Raw genomic sequence first — 24,421 nt, 5'->3', positions numbered from 1 at the left:
CCCCCTCTCTCCCCCTTCTCTCTCTCATAACCCTGATGCCACAAAAAGACCTTTGTGAAAGTGACCCGGCCAAGCTGTTTAATTAACCTGCTCTCCAGCCTCTCCCAGCAACACTCTCCTTGTTTTCTCAGGAGGTCAGAAAAGAAAGGAGTAATCCCTCGTTCCTGTGCACCATGCATATGCGCACACACACAAACACTGACTTTCAATCAGCGGAGGCAGAGATCGTTTCGTTGCTCGCCTCTATTATATTACAATAATGCAAAATTGGCTGTTGTTGTACGGAAATTGGCTTTCTAAGAGTGGAAGAGGGCCGGGCAGCAGGGAAACGCCGTCGGGGAACATCCTGGCGACCACTAACCCAGACGAGCATTAGAAGGAACAATAGCTCCTCCGACCTCCGCGCCCTCGCTCCTGCTTGCAGGAATATGAGCGAGAGAGAGAGAGGCCTCAGGATGCATTTGAAAAGACCAACATGCTTGTAACATTGTGTTAATGTAGATAAACATGCGAGTACAATAGAGGTGGAGTGAGCATGCCGAGGATGGGGAGTAGAGTAAATAAATGGCAGGGAGCTCTCCTGCACTCGGCCTGTGCTTCCTTTAGGAGGAGCCTCCTCTTATGTCATTATTAGATTGTCATAATCGCTAAAACAAAAGGAGGGAACGGAAAGACACGATGCTCAAGCCAGGTTGCCCAGGGTCGTAATGAATGCAGGCAAGATAAACAGAGGATGGAGGATACACCCAAGATGAGACGATCACACTCAGAGCGCAGGAAGAGAAGCAGCGCAGAAAGGACGAACTTCAACTCCCTTCAACTTCAGTCCTCTGGAATGAGACGGAGACATTAACTCCCTCATGCAAGGGCATGTGAGCAGTCATGAGAAGAGAGAGAGAGCTGGTCCAAAAGGATCAAAATAATCATAGTGCAATTGTGCGAGTTAGTGAGCGAGACAGTGACCTCTCCTGGCCTGGGCTGGGAAAGACAACACACACACTACCGTTCAAAAGTTTGGGGTCACTTTGAAATGTCCTTATTTTTGAAAGAAAAGCACTGTTCTTTTCAATGAAGATCATTTTAAACTAATCAGAAATCCACTCTATACATTGCTAATGTGCTAAATGACTATTCTAGCTGCAAATGTGTGGTTTTTGGTGCAATATCTCCATAGGTGTATAGAGGCCCATTTCCAGCAACTCTCACTCCAGTGTTCTAATGGTACAATGTGTTTGCTCATTGCCTCAGAAGGCTAATGGATGATTAGAAAACCCTTGTACAATCATGTTAGCACAGCTGAAAACAGTTGAGCTCTTTAGAGAAGCTATAAAACTGACCTTCCTTTGAGCAGATTGAGTTTCTGGAGCATCACATTTGTGGAGTCGATTAAATGCTCAAAATGGCCAGAAAAATGGCTTGACTATATTTTCTATTGATTTTACAACTTATGGTGGGAAATAAAAGTGTGACTTTTCATGGAAAACACAAAATTGTCTGGGTGACCCCAAACTTTTGAACGGTAGTGTTGATGAACCCCATGTCAAAATTGGGGTCCCTACAACCTGAGAAATGCATTATGGGTATTCCGTGGCTGCTCATTTGGACACTGACCTGCTGGAGTGCAAGGAATGTTCTCTGGTAATACTTCGCTACAATTTAATGGTAGAATTCCCAACACAGTGCATGATCGAAAGGCTATCACAGGACATACCGACACTGGAAAAAAAAAAAAATTCATACATTTTAGATAAACTGACCAGCTTTGATCTAAATGGCAGAAAAACTCAAATGAGTTCTGATCTAAAGAGATCTGACCGCATCTCATTAAGAAATCTTTATGAATTATGTAAACATATCAAGTTGACCATAGTGGCTCAAATAATTCCCTTCAATATGCGTAACCGTGACGGCTGCTCAATTTCAAGTCACATTCGCACACATTCAGATGCTGACACTTTAAATTAACGCAAAGCTCGAACACAACACTGCCTTTGGCTTTTATCTGCATGAGCATCTGACAGGCTGCCGGAGTGTGAGGAAGACAGAGTGTGTGACTTTTTAACATGATACACTTTAGTCTCATCCCTCATCTACTTCCCACAGTGATTGTCTGACCTGGGCAAGTTCAGGCATGTCAGAGAGAGAGAGATGCATGACATTCCAAAAACGCCCTTCACCTGCCGTGGAGTCCCTCAAAGAGAATCCAGGAATGACACATGCAGGATTAAAAAAAAGGCAAAGTTCAAAGTCAGTATTCACAGGAAGATCTGGATCAGTGTGTGTCTGTGTGTGTACACACACACGTGCAGTCAGCAGTGAAGTGTCTGACAGCTTCAGAAGAAGCTGTAGAAGCAGAGATCCTCTAGGAGACAGGACTTCCTGCCCAGGCATGTCGTCCAATTCGGCTTCTCCAGCTACAACAAAGCCTCAGGCCATTTCCACAAAAAGTCCCTAGCTGACACACACACACACACACACACACACACTTTCCACCAGGTAATTAGGATGATCCAGTCTGGGAAGTGTGTCCATGTGATGGAACGGGATTTTATGCCTCTCCTGCTGAGTGGTGTGGAAAAGATTCTCAGTTGAACAGGATGGACTCAGGGTCTCGGTTCGTCATCTGGGCCATGTGCTTCAAAATGTCCTTCTTAGTGATAATCCCCAACAACCGCCTACAAAGACAGGAAGGAAGAAAACAAAGAAAGAAAGAATAAATAAAATGTATTTGCTGATAACTGCAACTATTAACCTGACAGCTCCAGATCTGCCCCTTTTCCACCAAAGCAGTTCCAGGGCTGGTTCGGGGCCAGTGCTTAGTTTGGAACCGGGTTTTCTGTTTCCACTGACAAAGAACTGATTCTGGGGCCAGAAAAACCGGTTCCAGGCTAGCACCAACTCTCTGCTGGGTCAGAGGAAAGAACCGCTTACGTCAGCGGTGGGGCGGAGTTGTTAAGACCAACAACAATAAGACCGCAAAAGATCGCCATTTTTAAGCGACGAGAAGCAGCAGCTGTACAAACATGAAGTCATCCATTATTATTATTGTTGTTGCTGCTGCTGCTGCTTCTTCCGTGTTGTTTTTGCTTCGATATTCGCGCCAAGGTTTATGCAAACATAGTGACGTAACTGACGTATACAGCGACGTAACTGACGTGGCTCCCCTTAGCACTACGAGCTATGGAAAAGCAAACTGGTTCTCAGCTGGCTCGCAAGTTGAACGAGTTGTCAACCAGCACCAGCACTGGCCCCGAACCACCCCTGGAACTGATTTGGTGGAAAAGGGGTAATCAATAACCGAAAACAAGAACTAGAAGGGCACTCGGTAGAGTGCACACCTCCGCCAAGCCACATATCAACAACAAAATCAAAAATCACTTGAACTTACGCCACATTTCATCAAAATCCGTTCACTAATTATGTTGGGAAAAGAAAAAAAAATTAAAAATCCTGGATCCACAAACACATCCAGATTTGCATCAAAATCGAATCGATTGTTCCTTGGCCCATGGGTCACCTTTCCTCAAAATCTGTTCACTACGTTAGGAAAAGACAAACAAACAAACGAAAAGTCGTGCAGAGCATGATGCTTGTGAAAATCACAAAGAAACGGAAGTTATGGCCGATTAGGTGTATTTACAAGGTTTGACCTTGGTGACCTTGACCCACCAAAAACTACTGATGTCTTTGTGTGACCCTAGGGAGTTGTCCTGTGCATTTTGATGAAGATTGGTCAAGAAATGATGACGCTAGAGCACCAACAAACAAACGGAAAGATCAACATCGGAGATTTTTGCAAGTAACAAACGATCAGAGTTGAAACCATAACCACCTCCAACAAAGTTGGTGGAGATAATAAAAGGTTCTCATTATGGTATGACTGACAAAAGGGGTTTGTACACATGAGCACGCAAACGAATATGCAAGTCTACATGCATGTGCGTGTGTATGTGCATGAAGCAGTTAGTCAACCCTCAATCGCCCGCAGATGTCATTTCCATTTGCTGGCAAGAAGTTTGGCTCCAGGGAGGGATGGAAAGATAAACAGACTACTCAGCTTTCATTTTTGTGCATGCACACACACACACAATTATGTGATAGTCTATACCACAAATTGTATTGTATCCCTGCAAAACCACTGTGGCAGTTTAATTTCAGTCTGAGGTTGTACAACTCAGGCAGCACGGTGGTGTAGTGGTTAGCGCTGTCGCCTCACAGTAAGAAGGTCCAGGTTCGAGCCCCGTGGCCAACAAGGGCCTTTCTGTGCGGAGTTTGCATGTTCTCCCCGTGTCCGCGTGGGTTTCCTCCGGGTGCTCCGGTTTCCCCCACAGTCCAAAGACATGCAGGTTAGGTTAACTGGTGACTCTAAATTGAGCGTAGGTGTGAATGTGAGTGTGAATGGTTGTCTGTGTCTATGTGTCAGCCCTGTGATGACCTGGCGACTTGTCCAGGGTGTACCCCGCCTTTCGCCCGTAGTCACCTGGGATAGGCTCCAGCTTGCCTGCGACCCTGTAGAACAGGATAAAGCGGCTAGAGATAATGGATGGATGGATGGTTGTACAATTCAATATATTTTAATCATGATCACCAGTTTTAGCTTCCTCAACTGAACATAATTAAATGTAATGTTGCAGAGTTTGATTAACATTACCTAATCTTCGAACATTAGATATTATTTTTAAACCAACTTCAGTACATTAGATCACAAGGTCTCTATTCAGGCTCTAGCTGTCTTTTTGGCTGAATCACGGTGATGGCTTATATATATATATATATATATATATATATATATATATATATATATATATATATATATATATATATATATATGTGTGTGTGTTTGCTTGCTTGTTCACTGTCTAAAGGCTCATCTTTCATTTTTGCATGTGCACACACACCAGTCAAAAGTTTGTACACCCCAACTCATTCATAGTTTTTTTTTTAGCTCATAGGCCAGGCCAGATTAGTTTATGCGATCACACAGCGTCCGTCCACAATTTACAAAAATCACTACTCTTCCTACAGGATTGATCGGATTTCGATTAAACTCACAAAACGTTCCCCAGGTGGATGTGCATAAAAGTTATCAAGATGGTGGCGCCACCTGTCATATTTACGATTTTATGGCCGTATGAAATTTTTGGCTGCCTCATCACATTAAACGCTACTCTTCGTACTCCTCCAGAAGACTCTAAAGACACATTCCAACAAGAGTTGTTCACCAGATGGAGCCACCTACCATGAATGAGGCTATAGATGGGTCATGTGCAATTTCACAAAAATCGCTACTCCTCCTACAAAAGTGATCAGATTTTGATCAAACTCATATGGAATGTTCCGCAGGTTGGTTTGTATAAAAGTTGTCAAGACCATGGCGCCACCTGTCATATTTAACATTTTATAGGCATTTGAAAATTTTGGGTGACTCGTCACACCAAACACTGCTGTTCGTAAACTGCTCGGATGTTTTCACTGAAGCTCACCCAGAAGACTCTAAAGACATCTCATCTCATCTCATTATCTCTAGCCGCTTTATCCTGTTCTGCAGGGTCGCAGGCAAGCTGGAGCCTATCCCAGCTGACTACGGGCGAAAGGCGGGGTACACCCTGGACAAGTCGCCAGGTCATCACAGGGCTGACAGACACAGACAACCATTCACACTCACATTCACACCTACGCTCAATTTAGAGTCACCAGTTAACCTAACCTGCATGTCTTTGGACTGTGGGGGAAACCGGAGCACCCGGAGGAAACCCACGCGGACACGGGGAGAACATGCAAACTCCGCATAGAAAGGCCCTCGCCGGCCACGGGGCTCGAACCCGGACCTTCTTGCTGTGAGGCGACAGCGCTAACCACTACACCACCGTGCCGCCCCCTCTAAAGACATATCAACAAGAATTGTTCACCAGGTGGTGCCACCTGCCACGGATGCAGCTACACAGGGGTCATATGTAATTTCACACACACAAAAAAAAAAAAAAAATCACTACTCCTGCCACAGGACTGATCGGATATCAAACTCACACAGTGGCCGGTATGAGCTACAGCCTCATTGAGGCTCTTTTCTGTATTTTGGCTGTTTACTACAGTGTACAGCAATACTGAAGACATCAAAACTATGAAATCACATGTGGAACATATACGGAATTGTGTGGTAAACAAAAGGGTTAAAAAAACAAACAAACAATGTGTTTCATATTTTAGATTCTTCAAAAATTAAAATAGGGGGACCCCACTGAATTCAAAGGTGTGTCCAAAATTTTGACTGGTACTATATATAGCATTTAAAAAAAAAAAAAAAACAATGCCACTGGATGCACAATTTAGGAGTTTTGTTATCCCTGCTATTGCAAACTACATGCCCGAGAATATTTTATTAACATGGGCTGTGCTGCACCCTTGCACTCTTGTCCACGGCCTGAATTAACCTCATGACCATGAGTGCCAATTCAATACACAGTCAGAGAGAATTCAAGGCTGTGTTCCAAACAGCATCCTGCACACTATATAGGGTTGATCTCATAACATGCTTCTTGGGGCCAGACCACATGCTGAATGTCCAGTCTCTACCCTCCCCCCGAGATACACATAGACCACTGATGGTAAGATAACTAGCTATAATACAGTGTCGAGAAAATAATCCTATCTGGATGACGAAATACTACACACATACTGATTGCAACATAATACAGTTAGAAGTACAAGATACACAGAAGCAAACAAAACAAAACAAAAACGCAGCCAGTATTCACTTGGCAGCGAGCATTTTCTCTCTGGCTAAAATTATTTTATAATTAGTTAATGATACAAATTCCATAATGAGGATGAATCGGATGACGATCATACACTACCGACCTACCAAAGAAATGTTTTTACAGTTTATTACGAAAAAAAAAAAATCTGAAATCCTTTTTTTTTCTCTCTCTTACTGATAATACTGCACACTCACTCACACTGTCTCTCTCTTGGCTGCTGGTTCTTGCCTGTTACCATGAAGTCAGACTTCAGGTTTTTCCCACTAATTTTCTCCCTAATTTAGTCTTGGCCTCTCCAGCTACCAGCCAGGGAGTGTTTAGGCTCTCACATGCGTCCTCTGAGACATACGAAGCCAGCCAACCTCAGCTTTTCAAACCGCATCATGGGGCAGATAACACACTGCAAAAAATTTAAAACTGAATTTGAGGAGAAAATTCCTTAATACGGGTGAAATTATCTTGCTGCATGGACACATCATTTTACTTGACAAGATATCTTGGAATAAGTTGGTTGCAATCTAGAACTAGTTTTAATAATCTCATAATTAGTGTCTTGTATTCAACTATTTTCAAGCTACAGTGGATATAAAAAGTGTACACATGGCATTAAAATTATTATTATTATTTTTACATCAGGAAAAACCTATGAGACCACGATAAATAATTTCAAAACTTTTCCCACCTTTAATGTGACCTATAACCTGTGCAGTTCAACTGAAAAACAAACAAATCTCTTCGGGGGGAAAAATATAAAAAATAAAAAGCGTACAATAAGCCGGTAGCATAAGTGTGCACACCCTTAAACTAATACTTTGCTGAAGCGCCTTTTGATTTAATTACAGCTTTCAGTCTTTTTGGGTTGGAGTCTATCAGCCTGCCACAGCTAGACTTGGTAGTATTTGCCCACTCTTCCTTGCAAAAGTGCTGCAAATCGGTCAGATTGCGAGGGCGTCTCTTGTGCACAGCCCTCTTCAGGTCACCCCACAGATCTTCAATTGGATTTAGGTCTGGGCTCTGGCTGGGCCGTTCCAAAACTTTTTTGGCATCATTGTAATGCTGAAAGATGAAATTCCTCTTCAGCTTTCTTGCAGACACCTGAAGGTTTTGGGCCAAAATTGGCTGGTATTTAGAACTGTTCATAATTCCCTCCACCTTGACTAAAGCCCCTGTTCCAGCTGAAGAAAAACAACCCCAAAACACGATGCTGCCACCACCATGCTTCACCGTGGGTACGGGGTTCTTTTGGTGAGGCACAGTGTTGTTTTTGCGCCAAACATACCTTTTGGAATTGTGGCCAAAAAGTTCAACCTTGGTTTCATCAGACCATAACACATTTTCCCCACATGCTTTTAGGAGAGTTGGTGTATTTTTTTTTTTTTTTGCAAAATTTATCCGGGCCTGGATGTTTTTATTTGGCCCTACCTCATAGCCCAGACATATGGAGAATACAGGAGATTGTTGTCACATGTATTACACAACCAGTACTTGCCAGAAATTCCTGCAGCTCCTTCAGTGTTGCTGTCGGCCTCTCGGCAGCCTCCCTGACCAGTTTTCATCTTGTCTTTTCATCAATTTTGGAGGGACGTCCAGTTCTCGGTAATGCCACTGTTGTCCCATATTTTCTCCACTTCTTGATGACGGTCTTCACTGTGCTCCATGGTATATCTAATGCTGTGGAAATGTTTTTGTACCCTTCTCCTGACTGATACCTTTCAACAGTGAGATCCCTCTGATGCTTTGTAAGCTCTCTGTGAACCCTGGCTTTTGCTGGAGGAGGCAACTGAGTAAATGTCTGAACTTTATTTGGGGTTAATCAGAGTCATTTTAGTTGATGGCAGGTGTGAACCCAAAAAGACTGAACGTTGTAATTAAATCAAAAGGCGCTTCAACAAAATATTACTTTAAGGGTGTGCACACTTATGCAACCAGCTTACTGTACGTTTTTTATTTTTTATGTTTTTCCCCCCGAACAGATTTGTGTGTTTTTCAACTGAATTGTACAAGTTATAGGTCACATGAAAGGTGGGAAAGGTTCTGAAATGATTTATCATGGTCTCATTTTTTTTTTACATCATTTTAACAACGTGCGTACACTTTTTTTTTATATCCACTGTATTTTCATTTGCCAAGATATCATTTTTTGCAGTCCACACTCGGCAGAAAGTGCTATCTGCCCCCTTCTGCATGCATGAGCTCACAGAAGCTCATTACTGGCTCATGTTGCTGTGATTGATAGAGGAACTGATAGCATACCATCCCTCGCTCCCAGAAAGCACGGCTGTTTTTGGTGCCTTGGACTCCCAGCTATGGATGGCTGTGGCATTACTGTGGCATCACTTCCAACTCCAGATAACAGTGAGAACGCTTTTCTGGACTCCTTGTGTGCCTAAATGTGAGTGGTGTGATGACGCTAGTGATATCTGAGTAGGTGTATGATGTGTGAATACAAATTTCCCATCAATTCAGTCACTGACTGTGAATTACTGTTACAGGAAGGTCATGGTGACTCAGATATAACTGATAGCTTTAAAGAGCTGATAGAATTTTGGATTAAACATTTGAAGGAATATTGTATTATAGGACTAACACACACACACACACACACACACACACACACACACACACACGCACCCGTTCTGCGTGACAAGGCACTGGCGTAGGCCGAGCTTGCGGAAGATGTCCACTGTGATGTCCATGGGCGTGTGGTCAGTGATGGCTAGTGGACTGAGGTCCATGATGTTGCGTAGACTGAGTGGAGGAGGGCCACCATGAGGCTGAGCCGGAATGTGTTCAGTGAAGAGGACCTGCGATGCTCCCACGATACCCTCTTGGCAGTGCCGTGCATTCTCTGGTAGAGAAGAGGCAGAAACAAGAGAGCAATGAAGAACCAGAGAAGTCTCAAGAAAACCCTCCATGGTCCTGATGATAAAGCTACAATAAAAATTTGAAAACTACAGAGTAATAATAATATTTGTAGAGCACTTTTCTCTCAATGACAAAAAAAAAAAATTCATTGTAGTTCAGCTACATCAACACTAAACTAATAAATGCAGGTTAGCTGAATGTATATGAATATCCCCCCCCCCATATACACACACACTCGCCTATCTCACCTATAGATATAACTAGGTCCCTCCGCAGCACAAAGCCCACCAGCCTCCAAGTGTCCTGGGACACAACTACAGGGAAACCGCTGTACGCCGTATCGGCTATTAATGCCTCCACCTCGTCCACGGTCATGCCGCGCTGCGTGAGCACAGAAAGTGGAGGATCAGCGTGCCGTGGACGCATTACATCCATGGCCAGGGTCTTGTGCTCAAACTCCTCCTTGGGCTCGAGGAAAGGGTAGCCGTTCAGCCGGATATGTGCCTCATAAATGCCCTCTCTGCCCAGTGCATCCGCCACCCATTTACTGGTCATAGTGGCTGCCATGAGGGGCACAATATACTCCAATCCTCCAGTCAGCTCAAACATGATGACCACCAGAGACACAGTCATCCGAGTTACACCACCTGTATAGGGAAATGAGAGAAAGGGGGAGGAATAAAGGGAATACGATTAGCCATGGCGCAGCAGAGCAATGTATAACATCATGCAGGTGCAGGTCAAGAGCTTCAGCTAATGTTCACATCAAACAGAACAGGGACAAAATGTGATCTCACGGACCTCAAAGACCCAGTCCCACAATACCAATGACTATAAATAAATCTTTCCCCTGCAGTTTATGTGGTCGGTGCTCACACCAGACTGATAACAACACCTATAGCCCAGGCCTGGGTTTATCCGTATCGGTGAGATTGCTTCTGGAGCCATTTTTCCAGGCCTGGACCTGATCCGATAAACATCTGACCAAGCAGATAATTGTTTACATGTGACGTTGTCTGAGCACGTGCCATTTTCCCCGGGCATCTTTGTACATCCTTGTTTTATCATGAAGTCACGGAATACGGATTCACGGAAAATAAAAAAAAAATAACAATACAAAAGCATGAACCTTATTCACGGATATGTGACTTTCCGTTAAATACCAATAGTAAATTAATAAAGTAAATATATAAATGCAGGCAAGATATTTTAATTATGAACGTCGGCAGTCCAAACATTTAATTGTTTTAGACTTCTTAATTTTTTTATCCGTGATGCATCACCCGTATGAAATCGGTAACCAATCTGTAATATACTGAAACGTCCGTGACCAATCTGTAAATTATCAGCATCCGTGATGCATCCGTATTAAAATCCATAACCACTCTGTATTTTGTATGCTTTTTTATTGTATTTCCGTAGTCCGTGACCTATCCGTATTTTGTCAACCACTGGAGTGTGTACATGGGTTGTTTTGAAGTCCAAGCTGTACAGTACGAGCCGGAATAACGTGCTACTACTTAGAAAACACTTCCATGACTATTCCTAAGTTGCATGCATTTATTTCCCTGAGTGGCAGCACCAAGCGATATTATAGTTGTGGTGTGACTGCTCCAGACTGGAACTAAATTCAGGCAGATATCTCGTCATAGTTATCGGTGTTGTGGGACCGGACCCTAACTATGGCACGGTTGTTGGTGCCAGAAGGGCTGGTTGGAGTATTTCAGAAACTGACGATACAAACTCAAATAATCACTCTTTACAATAGTGGTGAGCAGAAAAGCATAACACATTGGACCTCGAAGAAGTGGACGGGCTATAACAGCAGAAGACCACATCAAGATCTACTTCTGTTCGTCAGGAACAGGAATCTGAGGCTTCACTGGGCACAGACTCACCGAAAAAACTGATCCATTTGAAAGATTCCATTTGAATGATTATTTTAGGTAACTAATTCAATCTGAATTACTGAATTGATCATATCTCTAAAACTATACTTAACTAAAGCTACTGGTCGTCTGCTTTTGCACTTCTGGTTAGACGCTATGTGCATTTCATTAGCTTTGGATCCATGCCCTGAACAATGACAAAGTTGAATCTAATCTAATCAGAATTTTTGGCTCCTTAACAGCAGGATCAGCGATAAAATGTTTCATATCAGTGAAAGTCTGAAAGGGACAGAGGGGGGGGAAAAAAAGACCAAAAACTAAAAGAACTAAAACTCAAAAAAATGATGAATGAGTGCAAAAACTGCTGAAAGCCCATGTGAAACAATTTTGCACACAAGCATTTTTGTCCCTGTCGAATTAGCAAGTGCATCAGACTGGATCTCAAGTCCCACGGTGAAGTGTGTAATGTTTGTTCCTGCACTAGACCAGCACTGAAAATGTAGTTCAGGCTGCGCATCAAAGAGCTGCAGCTACACCATAACTACAACAGACCATTTTCTCCATCCAAACAGCCAAGCAGGCATTTTCTTCATCAGATGGGCTTTCATACTTCAGTGACCTCCATTTAACATCCGTCACGTAGGCAGGCCTCCGGCACAGCTTAAAAGTTAAATGTGCCTGCTAGCTTGAAGGTTTATGAGCTGTGAAACTTGTGCTGCGGACTTACTGGGTTACAGCTGGGCAGCGATGAGCAACAGAAAAGAATGAAACGAACACTTGTAATTAAACGTTTGAGCAGGCACATTCCCGTTAGCGGAAAACAGATGAAATGGGGCGATTTTGTGATCTGCTTTCAATTTGATTTTGTGATCTGCTGTGTGTTAGACATACCCAGACATGCTACAGCCCCGAGCATGGCGTAGAGGCCTGGCGTAATGCATTTGGCGCTGGATGAACAGCTTTTGAAGATGGACCAGTTGTGGTGGTAGAATGCTAGCTGCTCCATGCCAATACCCATCAGCCTGCCTGCAATTGCACCCACTGCCATGCTGGGAATAAACAGACCAGATGGTACCTATGACAAAGAAGCACAAAGGAAACAGATTAGGGCTGGGTGATGCGATGATGCAGTGTCAATACTGTGAAGAATTACGTCAAGATACGGTGAGGGTCTTTAGTAGTGTATAGAGCAGTGGTTACCTGTTACTATTAGAGCTGGGGCTTGAGCTCAGCCAGAACTTAGCCAGACACCAAAAAGCAACAGGGCAAAGGATTTTGTAAAGGGATTAGCAGCAGGCTGCCAGGTCGCTCTGTTCTGTGTAGTTGTCGAGGTTGATTTTAAAAGTAACTAAGTAAATTACAGAGGGAAATGAATATTTTAGTGTGAGTGAAAAATACTGTAGCAAGCGTGCAGCGTAGAAGAAGAGTCTGGAGATGGAAATCTTAGTTTCTCGGTGGTTAGCCTGTGCTACTTGCTCTCGATAGCACTGGCTTGACTGTTTTATTAGCATTCGGTAACACTACTGATGAACGCTACACTGGCTGGAAGGTGACTGCACTGCTGCGCTGAAGACACTGACTCGCGGTTAAGCTCGCGTTGGCCTTCAAGAAGGCCGAAGGTGATAAATTTTTGGTCCCTCCCACTATAAATCAAAATCTGACTGGTTAATTCATTCTTCACTTCCTACATAAACATACACTGCCACGGCCTGTCCCGGCAACGAAGTCCTAACCAATGAGTGAGCCGGTTCTAAACTCTTCTCAGCCTAGAGACAGCAAACAAACAAACAAATCTTTAATGTCTTCAGGACAGTAACCCTTTCATTTCTGAAGCAAATTTGACAGAAAATGAGGTCGGATTAGAAGAGAATAATTATGATGAAATTATGAAAGAATGAAAGCAATTAAAGAACGAAAGAAATTAAATATAACATTTGAAATACTGATATGTTTTGCCCTTCTCTCAAGGCCCAGACGGTTCCCCTCTGGTATAGGGTGCGAAAACTGTTTTGGACTAGATTTCCCTGCTTCTTTTGTAATGAATAATTTATTGTTGTAAACATGAAATAAAAAAGTATCACTGACCTTATAGTTTTCCACATTTTCTGTACAGGCACTACTGTTTTGATGACCCCCCTGTTAGCCAACATACATCCAAGTATGTAATTTTCTGCCTTGCTGACAAATTATACCCCTTTCCCACACAGTTCCCTGAGATCATAATGAAATATCCGTGACACGCTTTGATCAAAATACCATAAAGATCAAGTACCACAGCTCCCTTCTCACCCTGTCTAACCAGCCCTGTTCAAAACGGCTGACTTGAGTGTCTGTGCCTTTAAATGATAGTGAGACACTGTTTACTCCACCCCTCTCTTCCACCAGCCAATCAGGTACCACTTTCCTCATGAATATTCATCTGCAAAAGCAGTTCTCATGCCATTAGTGGAGACTCTAAGATGAGGAGGAGGAGGTGGTATAATTCTAAATGAGCTCCCCTTGTGACATAGAAAGCGGAGTCAAATCCGAACGGCTTGCTTTCTGAAATAGGCAGAACAAAAGAAACTGACTGGTGTCTTATTTCAGAGTTTGTGGGTTGGTAGATACCCACATGTATGTGCACAAACACTGAAAACGAGAGTTTTTCATACGTCCCCTTTAACATACTTTGATAATTCTACTTAAAAAAAAAAAGAATTTCCCCCCTAAACCAGATAGAAATGCTTTCTAAAATTGCCTATACTGTCTGAAAACGTTATTTTGGCTAGAAAAGGAGCCAGATTAACAAACAAGGCTATAGAAACAGTTTGAAAAAAAAAAAAGTATTGCTAGTTGCAGTAATACCTTCATGCCAAACGTAACCACAGTGATCAGAGTCTTAAAGACAAGTGCTAGCGCCAGCTCCCAGATGGCCATGTAAACTCCAGGACCAGCTGCTCGGTCAAACAGGCCGTTGCTGAAGTTAGTACCGTGGCTTAAGTTAGCATTCACTGTTCCATCCTTCACTTGAGTGATATAGTCACACAGTTGGGAGGAGTCAAGCAGGCTGCAGTCATTGAACAGCTCGGAGATGAGATGGCTGCCACTCATGCGTGTGTAGTTATTTGGGAAGGCCAACAGCGCTGTAACCAGAGCCACCAGCACCACTTCCAACACAGGGTAGTGACCCAGACGGGTGTTTTTCCGCCGTCTACACCAGGCCATGTTGGCACGGATGAAAAACGCCCCCCATAGGCCGCCGAAAACACCAAGCAAAACAAAAGGGAAGAGCTCCAGCAGGTGCCATGGGGTGTGGAACTCCACGTAGAAGAGGACAAGTCGACTGTTGCCAAAGGGATTGATGGAGCGTAAGGTGAAGGCAGCCACCAGAGCAGCGAAGAATGAACGCCACAGCGTCTTTAAGGGGAAGTAGTAGCTGACCTGAACCGGTGGGGGTAGAAATACAGAAAAGTCTCAACACTACGTTATAGCAGGAAACAATCAGTGTACTCTGTAATGGTAAGTCATGGTATGCTGTAGTCAACTCCAGAATTATTCACACCCTTCAAAAGAACGAGCTGAAATTCTAATGTATAAAATAGCGAAACTCTATAAGCATCCTCTATGTTTCACAAAATACCTGGACTTCTTTAAGATTTTTTTGGGGAGTACAAGTGGAATTGTGTGTCATTATCCTCAGCAAAAGGAAATTGCCTACATGGAAAACATCTTGACAGCTATTATAAACCATGATCATGGCTCATTGAGATGACTGAGCGGATTTGTTGCTGGTGGGCTAGTAGAGTTTGTGAAGACTGATGAGATTATGAATTCTACCAATACAGTGTCTTACAAAAAGTATTCATCCCCCTTGGTGATTGTCCTGTTTTGTCGCATGACAAGCTGGAATTGAAATTGCTTTTTGGAGGGTTAGCACCATTTGAGTTACACAATATGCCTACCACTTTACAGGTGCAAATTGTTGTTTTATTTTGACACAAACAATAATTAAGATGAAAAAAACAGAAATCTGGAGTGTGCATAGTTATTAACCCCCTTTCATATGAAACCCCTAAATAAGAGCTGGTCCACATAAGTCACATAATTAGTTGATCAAGATCCACGTGTCTGCAATCAAAGTATATATAAATCAACCTGTTCTGGAAGGACCCTGACTCTGCAACACTACTAAAAAAGCAACATGAAAACCAAGGAGCCTCCAAACAGGTCAGAGACAAAGTTGTGGAGAAGTATAGATCAGGGGTGGGTTATAAAACATACTAAACTTTGAATATCCCACGGAGCACCATTAAATCCATTATAGCAAAATGGAAAGAATATGGCACCACTACAAACCTGACGAGAAGGTCGCCCACCAAAACTCACAGACCGGGCAAGGAGGGCATTAATCAAAGATACAACAAAGACACCAACGATAACACTGAAGGAGCTGCAAAGATCCACAGCGGAGATGGGAGTATCTGTCCATAGGACCACTTTAAGCCGTACACTCCACAGAGTGGGGCTTTATGGAAGAGTGACCAGAAAAAAGTCATTTCTTAAGAAAACACGTTTGGAGTTTGCCCAACAGCATGTGGCAGACTCTCCAAACACATGAAAGAACATTCTCTGGTCAGATGAGACTAAAATTGAACTTTTTGGCCATCGTGGGAAATGTCATGTGTGGCGCAAACCCAACACCCTGAGAATACCATTCCTACAGTGAAGCATGGTGGTGGCAGCATCATGCTGTGGGGATGTTTTTCATCTGTAGGGACAGGAAAGCTGGTCAGGACTGAAGGAAAGATGGATGGCACTAAATTCTGGAGGAAAAGCTGTTTGAGTCAGCTAGAGGTTTGAGACGAAGGTTCACGTTCCAACATGCTGCTAAAGCTACACTGGAGTGGTTTAAAGGGAAATATTTAAATGTCTTGGAATGGCCTAATCAAAGGCCAGACCTCAATCCAATTGAGAATCTGTGGCTTAACTTGAAGATTGCTGTACACCAACGCAACCCATCTAACGTGAAGGAGTTGGAGCAGTTTTGCCTTGAGGAATGGGCAAAAATCCCAGTGGCTAGATGTGCTAAACTAATAGAGACATAACCCAAGAGGCTTGCAGCTGTAATTGCAGCAAAAGGTGGCTCTACAGAGTATTGACTTTTTTTGTGTGGGGGTGAGGGTGGAGGGATACCTATGCACACTCCAGATTTCTGTTTTTTCATCTTAATTATTGTTTGTGTCAAAATAAAACAACAATGTGCACCTTTAAAGTGGTAGGCATGTTGTGTAAACCAAATGGTCCTAACCCTCCAAAAATCCATTTTAATTCCAGCTTGTAATGCGACAAAACAGGACAAACACTAAGGGGATGAATACTTTTGCAAGACACTGTACAAGGATATTTCAGCCCAAAACCTGGTTGTCTCTGCCAGAAGGTTAAGCTCCGTCCATAGATGAACCCTGCAACAAAATAATTCTCTCAAAACATGCATCAAACTCCGAGCAAAAACAGCTCCAGAAATACAAACGTTAGGGTTGTGCATTGGCCACGTGTGTCTGGATTTGAACCATATTACAAACCTGTCATCAAAAAAATAAAGGAAAAGCAAAAATTAAATAAAATTACCCACATGTGCAAATGTTCTGCATGGAGAAGTGGTCCGAGTCCTTCTACCACCTTGTTAAATATTACAGGAAGACACTCAGCATTGTTATTCTCTCTAGGAGAGGCTTCACCAAATATTAAATATCAAATTATGTTTTGCAGAACATAATTAAAGAGCCTGTTTGAAAAAAAAAGTACCAACAAAAAACTACACTGCAAAAACATTTTAGCAAGTGTTGCTCATTTCAAGCTTTAATGTTTTCATTTTGCTTCTTCTAAGAAATAAATGCTGAAAGGAAAACTCTGGGATTTTTAACTTGTGCCCTACACCAATCAGCCATGAAATTAAAAACACTGAAAAGGTAAAGTGAATTACATTGATTATGTTGTTACAGTAGCACCTGTCAAGAGGTGGGATATATTAGTCAGAAAGAGAATGGTCAGTTCTTGAAGCTGATGTGTTGGAAGCAGGAAAAATGGGCAAGCGTAAGGATCTGTTAATACTGTTAAGAAAATGTTAATGCAAGGCAAGTTTATTTATACAGCGCATTTCATACACAGTGGCAGTTCAATGTGCTTTACAGAGGTAAAGGCAAAACAGTAAACAATAGAAAATAAAATTACATAAAATAAAGGGGGAAGAAGAGAGAAAAATAAAAATAATATAAGAATTGAACAAAAGTAGAAATAAAGTAATAAAATGAAGTAAAAGTTCAGTAAAAAACAGCAGAATAAAATAGAATAAAAGTTTAAAACATGCAGAGACTGTAAAAGTTAAGTAAAGTTTAAAACATGTAAAGATGATGATATTTATCAGTTAGCAGAAAGCATCTGAAAACAGCTTGGTCTTTAGTCTAGATTTGAAGCTGCCAACAGCAGGAGCATTTTTGATGTCCTCTGGGAGTTGGTTCCATAGCTGTACTGCATAGTAGCTAAAAGCTGCTTCACCACACTTTGTTTTAACAACAGGTTTTACCAGTAAATTTTGCTGCTGCAATCTGGTAGATCTGATTGGGTTAGGCCGCTGCAACATATCAGAGAGGTAATTGGGCCCTGTACCATTTAGAGATTTGTACACCAGCAGCAATGCTTTAAAGTCAATTCTGTAGCTTACTGGAAGCCAGTGAAGGGACCTTAGAATTGGAGTAATGTGCTCTGTTCTTTTTGTTCGTGTGAGAACCCTCGCCGCTGCATTTTGAATCACCTGAAGTTGTTTGATCATGGGTGCAGATCCCGGGGGGGACATGACCCCCCCCACAATTTCTGAAAAACATGAATAAAAATCCCAATAAAAATCCCCTAAATTATTCAAAATTGTACAAACAAATGTATTTTCAGACAAATGATTCCCTGTGCAGTACTTTTTGAATGATGTGGCGAGCCTCTACGAAGTTGTAATTTATGGTTGCATGGTATGAGTTGCATACGGGCAAAAAAAAAAAAATCACTTTTGTGTCTCCCCCAATCCTGACATCGGATCTGCACCCCTGCGTTTGATGGTCTTTTTTGGCAGGCCTGTGAAAAAGCCATTGCAAAGATGAAGGCATGTATAAGTTTTTCCAGATCATTTTTTGACACAAGTCCTCTTAGTTTGGAAATGTTTTTTAGGTGATAAAATGCCGTTTTAGTGATTGCTTTCATGTGACTGTCAAAGTTTAGCTCGCTGTCAATGAAAACACCAAGATTTTTAACCATTTCTTTTGTTTTAATCCCCTTTGTGTCAAGAATAGTGGTAATCCTGAGTCTTTCATCTTTTTTCCCCAAATAGAATTACTTCTGTTTTATCTGTGTTCAGCTGAAGAAAATTTTGTGACATCCAGTTGTTGATTTGGTCGATACACTAGTAGAGACATTCAAGGGGGGCATAATCATTAGGTGATAGAGCAAAATAAATTTGGGTGTCATCTGCATAGCAGTGATACAAAATTGAGTTGTTCTTGATAATTTGTCCAAGTGGGAGCATATAAAGGTTGAATAGTAATGGTCCAAGGATCGACCCCTGGGGGACACCACAGGTCAAGGACATTGATGTTGAGGTACAATTTCCCATGGTAACAAAGAAGCTTCTAAGTATGATTTTAACCAATTGATAACTTTACCAGTCAACCCAACCCAACGCGGTCTAAAACAGAAAGGTGTCAGCATTAACTTTTCCAGCAGTTTGTGCTACAGTAGCTCTCCTGTAGGATTGGATCATATGGCTAGCCTTTGTGCCCCAGGCAAACCAATGAACCTTCGTCACCTATGACCCTGTCACCGGTTGTCCTTCCTTGGACCACTTTTGTTCGGTACTAACCGCTACATACTGGGAACACCCCACAAGATGTGCCATTTTGGAGATGCTCAGACCCAGTCATCTAGCCATCACAATTTGGTCCTTGTTAAAGTTACTCAGGTCCTTACACTTGGCCATGCTCCCAACACATCAACTTCGAAAACTGACTATTCTCTGACTGCCTAATATATCCCACCCTTTGACAGGCACCACTGTAATTCTACAGGGCAAACATCAGCATCACACAGGGATGTTTTCTGATATTTCACAATTTTGGTTTCGCCCTCTACATAAAGCCTGCCTAGGTTTACGCTCAAAAGAACACACAACGGGTGCCAATAATTGAGGAGCTGACTCTACATATACTATTGAGTTGCACAGATTCTGTGCACCTGATATGAAATGGCATTTGCCTGATCCATTAATACTTTTGGAAATACCGACTCACTGCTTTCATACAGACCTCTTCCAGACTGAAGAGCACGCCTCCTATAGGAGCTCCAAAAGCTACAGACACGCCCACAGCGGAGGCTGCCGACAAAACCTGAGACGAGCCAAAAGAAACATTTCAAAAACAGACAGACACACTTATTAGCACTCAAACACATACAAAAACAACTCGTACAAATAATGACCCCTAATCTATTATCCCATCTCCAGGCTCTAATAGCATGTACACATCAACATCCTGTTTAATTCAGGCACAGCCATTAAACACAATTATGATTATTTTCATTTCACAGTCCAGTGTAAATGGAGTTAATTTAAAGCAGTAGAGCGTAGCTATCTGTCCAGCTCGGTTAACGTTTGCCATATTCTCTTACTGCCATGTCTGGAGGAAATCTCTTTATATTATATTACAGTTTCTTGGCTTAAGACACAAAGAGTCCTGTCTTCTCCCTCATCCGTTCCCAAATCTCTCCCCATCCACTTTCTCCTTATCTTGTTGTGCATTACTTCAATCTTCCACCCTTTCTTCCTTATCTTTCCATCACTCCTCTCCATTTTCCACTCCCTCCTACGGTGTCTCCTACCTCCCTCCTCTTGGCCTCGTTCTTGCGGTACTTAGTGAAAAGATGGCAGAGGATGTTTCCGCAGCAGCAGGCCACGTGCACCAGCGGGCCTTCTTTCCCCAGACTAAGGCCTGAAGACACAGCCAGCGCCAGAGTGATGGTTTTTATCACTAGAGTCCACTTTCCTAAGTAGCCCCGGATTATAAACCCACTTAGGATGGTCTTTATCTGAAAGAGAAAGACAGAGAAAGGTTTAACACCAACCCGTTTCTATACTCTGATAAAGAACGACTCAACACAGGGAGAGACGAATGAAGAAGTGTCTTGGGAAACGCGTGATCGTCAACAACCTCTAATCCATTAATCCACACTGGATGATGTGTGGAAGGGAGGAACTAAAATTTTTGCATTCCCCGGATCATCATTTGCGTGACGGTGTCTTGCTCTTGGCAGGAACCAAGTGCTGAAAAGGCCTTGAGGAAATGGATCACTTTGACTTTCCAATCTCAGCTAAGAAGGAGGAGAGTGTCTGTAAATCTTAGACATATGGTTTTAAACAAATCTTTTCTTTTAACCCCTTCAGTCCTACATTTTTTTCAACCCAAGGAACCACTTCCAATCAGACCACCACAAGGTCCACTTTTTCCCCCCGCACACTCCTGCCATGTAGAAATAAGGTTGAGATTGTTTTTTTTTTAATACAAACTCATGTTTTATATATATATATATATATATTTTTTTTTTTTTTTTTTTTTTTTTTCTGCTACAACGGACACCATGACTGGAACAGTATAAAAGGGCAATTCTTCAGCGGAGAGGCCAAAATTATGAAATTATTAAGATTGCCTGAACTTGTCAGCTCAGTGATCTTGCTAAAGTATGGAATCCCAGGTAAAACCATATTTAAAAAATCACCCCGATTATCGCAAATGTCGCTTCAGAGAAATCTTGGTTTGAATTTTAAGAAATGAAAGGTCAGTTTTTTCAGACGTAATTCTGTTCCTGACTTTTCTTTCCTCATAAAAGAGTTTGCGTTCTGAGTTAAAACATAGCCAATATTTCTATGCTTTTTTTTAGGGCTAAAAGATACCCCATACAGTGTGAATTCTTTTTAATACCATTATCTTGAGTACTGCAACTAAAAAAAATAAATAAATTTTAAAAAGCTACCACATTCTACTGTGAATGTAATTCCGTTACCGAAGAACTACCCAAAAGTACTGAAATTTGATCACGCTTTGTCTCACTGTCTTTTTTGAATATGTCTAAAAATTTAAAAACATGCTGACATTGGAGACTTTGGTTATGTTACTCATTCTTTGGTTTAAAAATGACAAGTAAAATGAGTCTCTTTTAGAAATGTCATTAAGAAACAGTGATGGGAATAACGGCGTTAGAAATAAACGGCGTTACTAACGGCGTTACTTTTTTTAGTAACGAGTAATCTAACTAATTACTTTTTACATCGTTATAACGCCGTTCCCGTTACTTACAATAAAATACTATGCGTTACTTTATTAAACTTGTTCTCATCTGGCACGCTGCTCGTTCAGCCTCTCTTTACTCTGCTTTAGTGTGGGGCGGGGAGACACGAGACAACGGCACAGTAAGCCAATCAGAGTAGATTTAGACAGCATACATACGTAGGCTCCGCCTACTGCACTACTGCGCACACTTTCAATCGGAAGACACAGCGATGGCGAGTGCTGAGCCCAGCACTGCGCTTTCACACTGGAAATACAGCCATTACTTTTCATTACTTGAAATAAAAGGCAAGAGTGTTTACGTGCAATGCACATTATGTCGAGGAACAAAGCGTTTGTCCTCGTCAGTGGCCAGTAATTAGTAACAATTTTAATAACTACAAAAATATATTACATTTGATAGATGTCTTCTCACATTGTCCCACAAAAATATTAATATAGTTTAGATAACATTACTAATTGGTTCTGTTAAGTGTCCATGTCAGTCATTAAACACATTTAACATTCACTTTTATTATGATTACACTAATTGAATTTGATTTTTTTTGGGGGGGGTAACACAAAATGTAACGGAATAATTATTTTCCCTGGTAATTAGTTACTTTTATGACAAAGTAACTCCGTTAACTAACTCAGTTACTTTTTGGGAAAAGTAACTAGTAACTATAACTAATTACTTTTTGAAAGTAGCGTGCCCAACACTGTTAAGAAATAACATTTTTGTTGAAATCTCATGAAGACACATGACATTCGGGGCTTTTGATGAATAATTTTTTTTCTGTCTTCTGGTTGTCTATAGTATGCAAATGGTTTGCTTGATTTCTGAAATAAAAGTGGCAGAAGAAATTAAAACACACACGTACAGAAAGAGAGAGAGAGAGAGAGAGAGAGAGAGAGAGAGAAAACACGCGTGACAGTGCACACATTTTAACCATACCAACTGCATTTTTACAAAAAAGGGTTAATTAACCTTAAAAAAAAATAATGACAGACAGAATGTACGTGCACAAGTGCATCAGTAAGCGAGACAGTCAGACATACAGGCGTCTCACCTCAGGGATTCCTGAGCCGCAGGCGTACGGGGCGAAGGCTTTGACGAGGGCCACAGCCAGGTAGGAGAAGAGCAGGGCCCAGGTTACATACATCAGATAGTTCACCACGTAGGCACTCGCCCCCTAGTGCACATACACGGAACAGCACCATCTCTGACTTTGTCATGTATACACACACGTACACGTAAAACCTACAGGCTAATGTAATGCTACATAAAGCATACAGCATCCAAGAATAAATATATAAAGGGGAAAATTACATGCATTACTATTTTTGTAATATCTAAAAGATGATATCCAGTGATTGGGTGCTTGACTGTAAACTCAGAACAGATGCATAACAGTGAGAATCTGAACTGAACTGAGTTTGAATTGTTTTAGCTTGGATCCATTCTGTACTGCAAGCTCAAAGGCTGATGTTTCAGACAAACAAGTAAAATGAAGCATTGCTTTCACTTCTCCAGTTGCTGTCGTTTCCTGTTGTGGTTTTGAACTCTGCACCACTAGAGGGAGTGACGACCACCACACATCCGAAAACAGAGCTGCACATTGACTCACCAAAAAACATCCTCTCTCTCTCGCTTGCTCTCATGTGTGTGTGCACCTGTGTGTAGTAATACAGCTCGTCAGTCTGCCTGCATTTGTGTGTGTAAAAGAGTTAAATCAGCACCAACCTCACCGACTCCCACCGTAAGCTCGGCCCAGCTCTTCCAGTGCGGACATTTGTCTCTCTCCTGGAAGGTGGTCTCTTGGGAGTCCCAGCAGCAGTGCTCATGGTTGAACCAGAAGCCTTTCAGACAGATTCCCTCTTTCAGATCTGTTAGCCAGTTAGTTGAGATGTCTATGCCTCCAGCTAATGCACCTGGAGAGAGAGAGAGAGAGAGAGAAAAGCATCATCAGACAGAAGTGGGCCAATTTTAAAATTTCAAATTATCAAAATGGCAATATTATACACTGCCATTATACACAATATTATACATGTCACCATTTGGATTTAAATAAGCAAATACTTAAGAGCCTCTGATTGGCAGTGATTAATGTGTTTCAGCCAGGAACAATTCTTTTCACTCTAAGTGATGCAGTGAGTAGCTTCTCATTCCTTAAACACCCATGTAGGATGATGTATTGTGTGGTCATGGAAAAGATGTTACTGTATTTAAGAAGGATGAAAGTTTTGGCCATGGGCGGCACGGTGGTGTAGTGGTTAGCACTGTCGCCTCACAGCAAGAAGGTCCAGGTTCGAGCCCCGTGGCCGGCGAGGGCCTTTCTGTGTGGAGTTTGCATGTTCTCCCCGTGTCCGCGTGGGTTTCCTCCGGGTGCTCCGGTTTCCCCCACAGTCCAAAGACATGCAGGTTAGGTTAACTGGTGACTCTAAATTGACCGTAGGTGTGAATGTGAATGGTTGTCTGTGTCTATGTGTCAGCCCTGTGATGACCTGGCGACTTGTCCAGGGTGTACCCCGCCTTTCGCCCATAGTCAGCTGGGATAGGCTCCAGCTT

The 24,421-nt window shown here is 42.2% G+C and overlaps 1 protein-coding gene across 6 annotated transcripts in view; it reads right to left on the bottom strand.

Moving 5' to 3' along the window:
- Positions 1-1,642: 1,642 nt before the first annotated feature.
- clcn5b (chloride channel, voltage-sensitive 5b) overlaps positions 1,643-24,421 on the bottom strand; it is a 59,933-nt gene continuing 37,154 nt past the window's right edge. For 2 of the 6 annotated variants that reach the window (XM_060929302.1, XM_060929388.1), the window contains exons 5-15: positions 23,597-23,784; positions 22,923-23,045; positions 20,408-20,614; positions 19,837-19,917; positions 18,460-18,613; positions 18,213-18,361; positions 14,357-14,932; positions 12,404-12,587; positions 9,872-10,270; positions 9,390-9,606; positions 1,643-2,675 (exon numbers count right to left, since the gene is read on the bottom strand). In XM_060929302.1, the coding sequence (XP_060785285.1) occupies positions 2,585-2,675; positions 9,390-9,606; positions 9,872-10,270; positions 12,404-12,587; positions 14,357-14,932; positions 18,213-18,361; positions 18,460-18,613; positions 19,837-19,917; positions 20,408-20,614; positions 22,923-23,045; positions 23,597-23,784 (2,369 nt within the window). In that variant the 3' untranslated portion in view covers positions 1,643-2,584. The remainder of the gene's footprint in view (positions 2,676-9,389; positions 9,607-9,871; positions 10,271-12,403; positions 12,588-14,356; positions 14,933-18,212; positions 18,362-18,459; positions 18,614-19,836; positions 19,918-20,407; positions 20,615-22,922; positions 23,046-23,596; positions 23,785-24,421) is intronic. The other 4 variants (XM_060929555.1, XM_060929466.1, XM_060929635.1 and 1 more) reach the window with 4 other exon arrangements.

The sequence above is a fragment of the Neoarius graeffei genome, chromosome 1 (assembly GCF_027579695.1).
Source record: "Neoarius graeffei isolate fNeoGra1 chromosome 1, fNeoGra1.pri, whole genome shotgun sequence".
NCBI lineage: Eukaryota > Metazoa > Chordata > Actinopteri > Siluriformes > Ariidae > Neoarius > Neoarius graeffei.
Note: the sequence above shows the minus strand (reverse complement) of the source record. Positions and strands in the feature narration are given on the sequence as shown.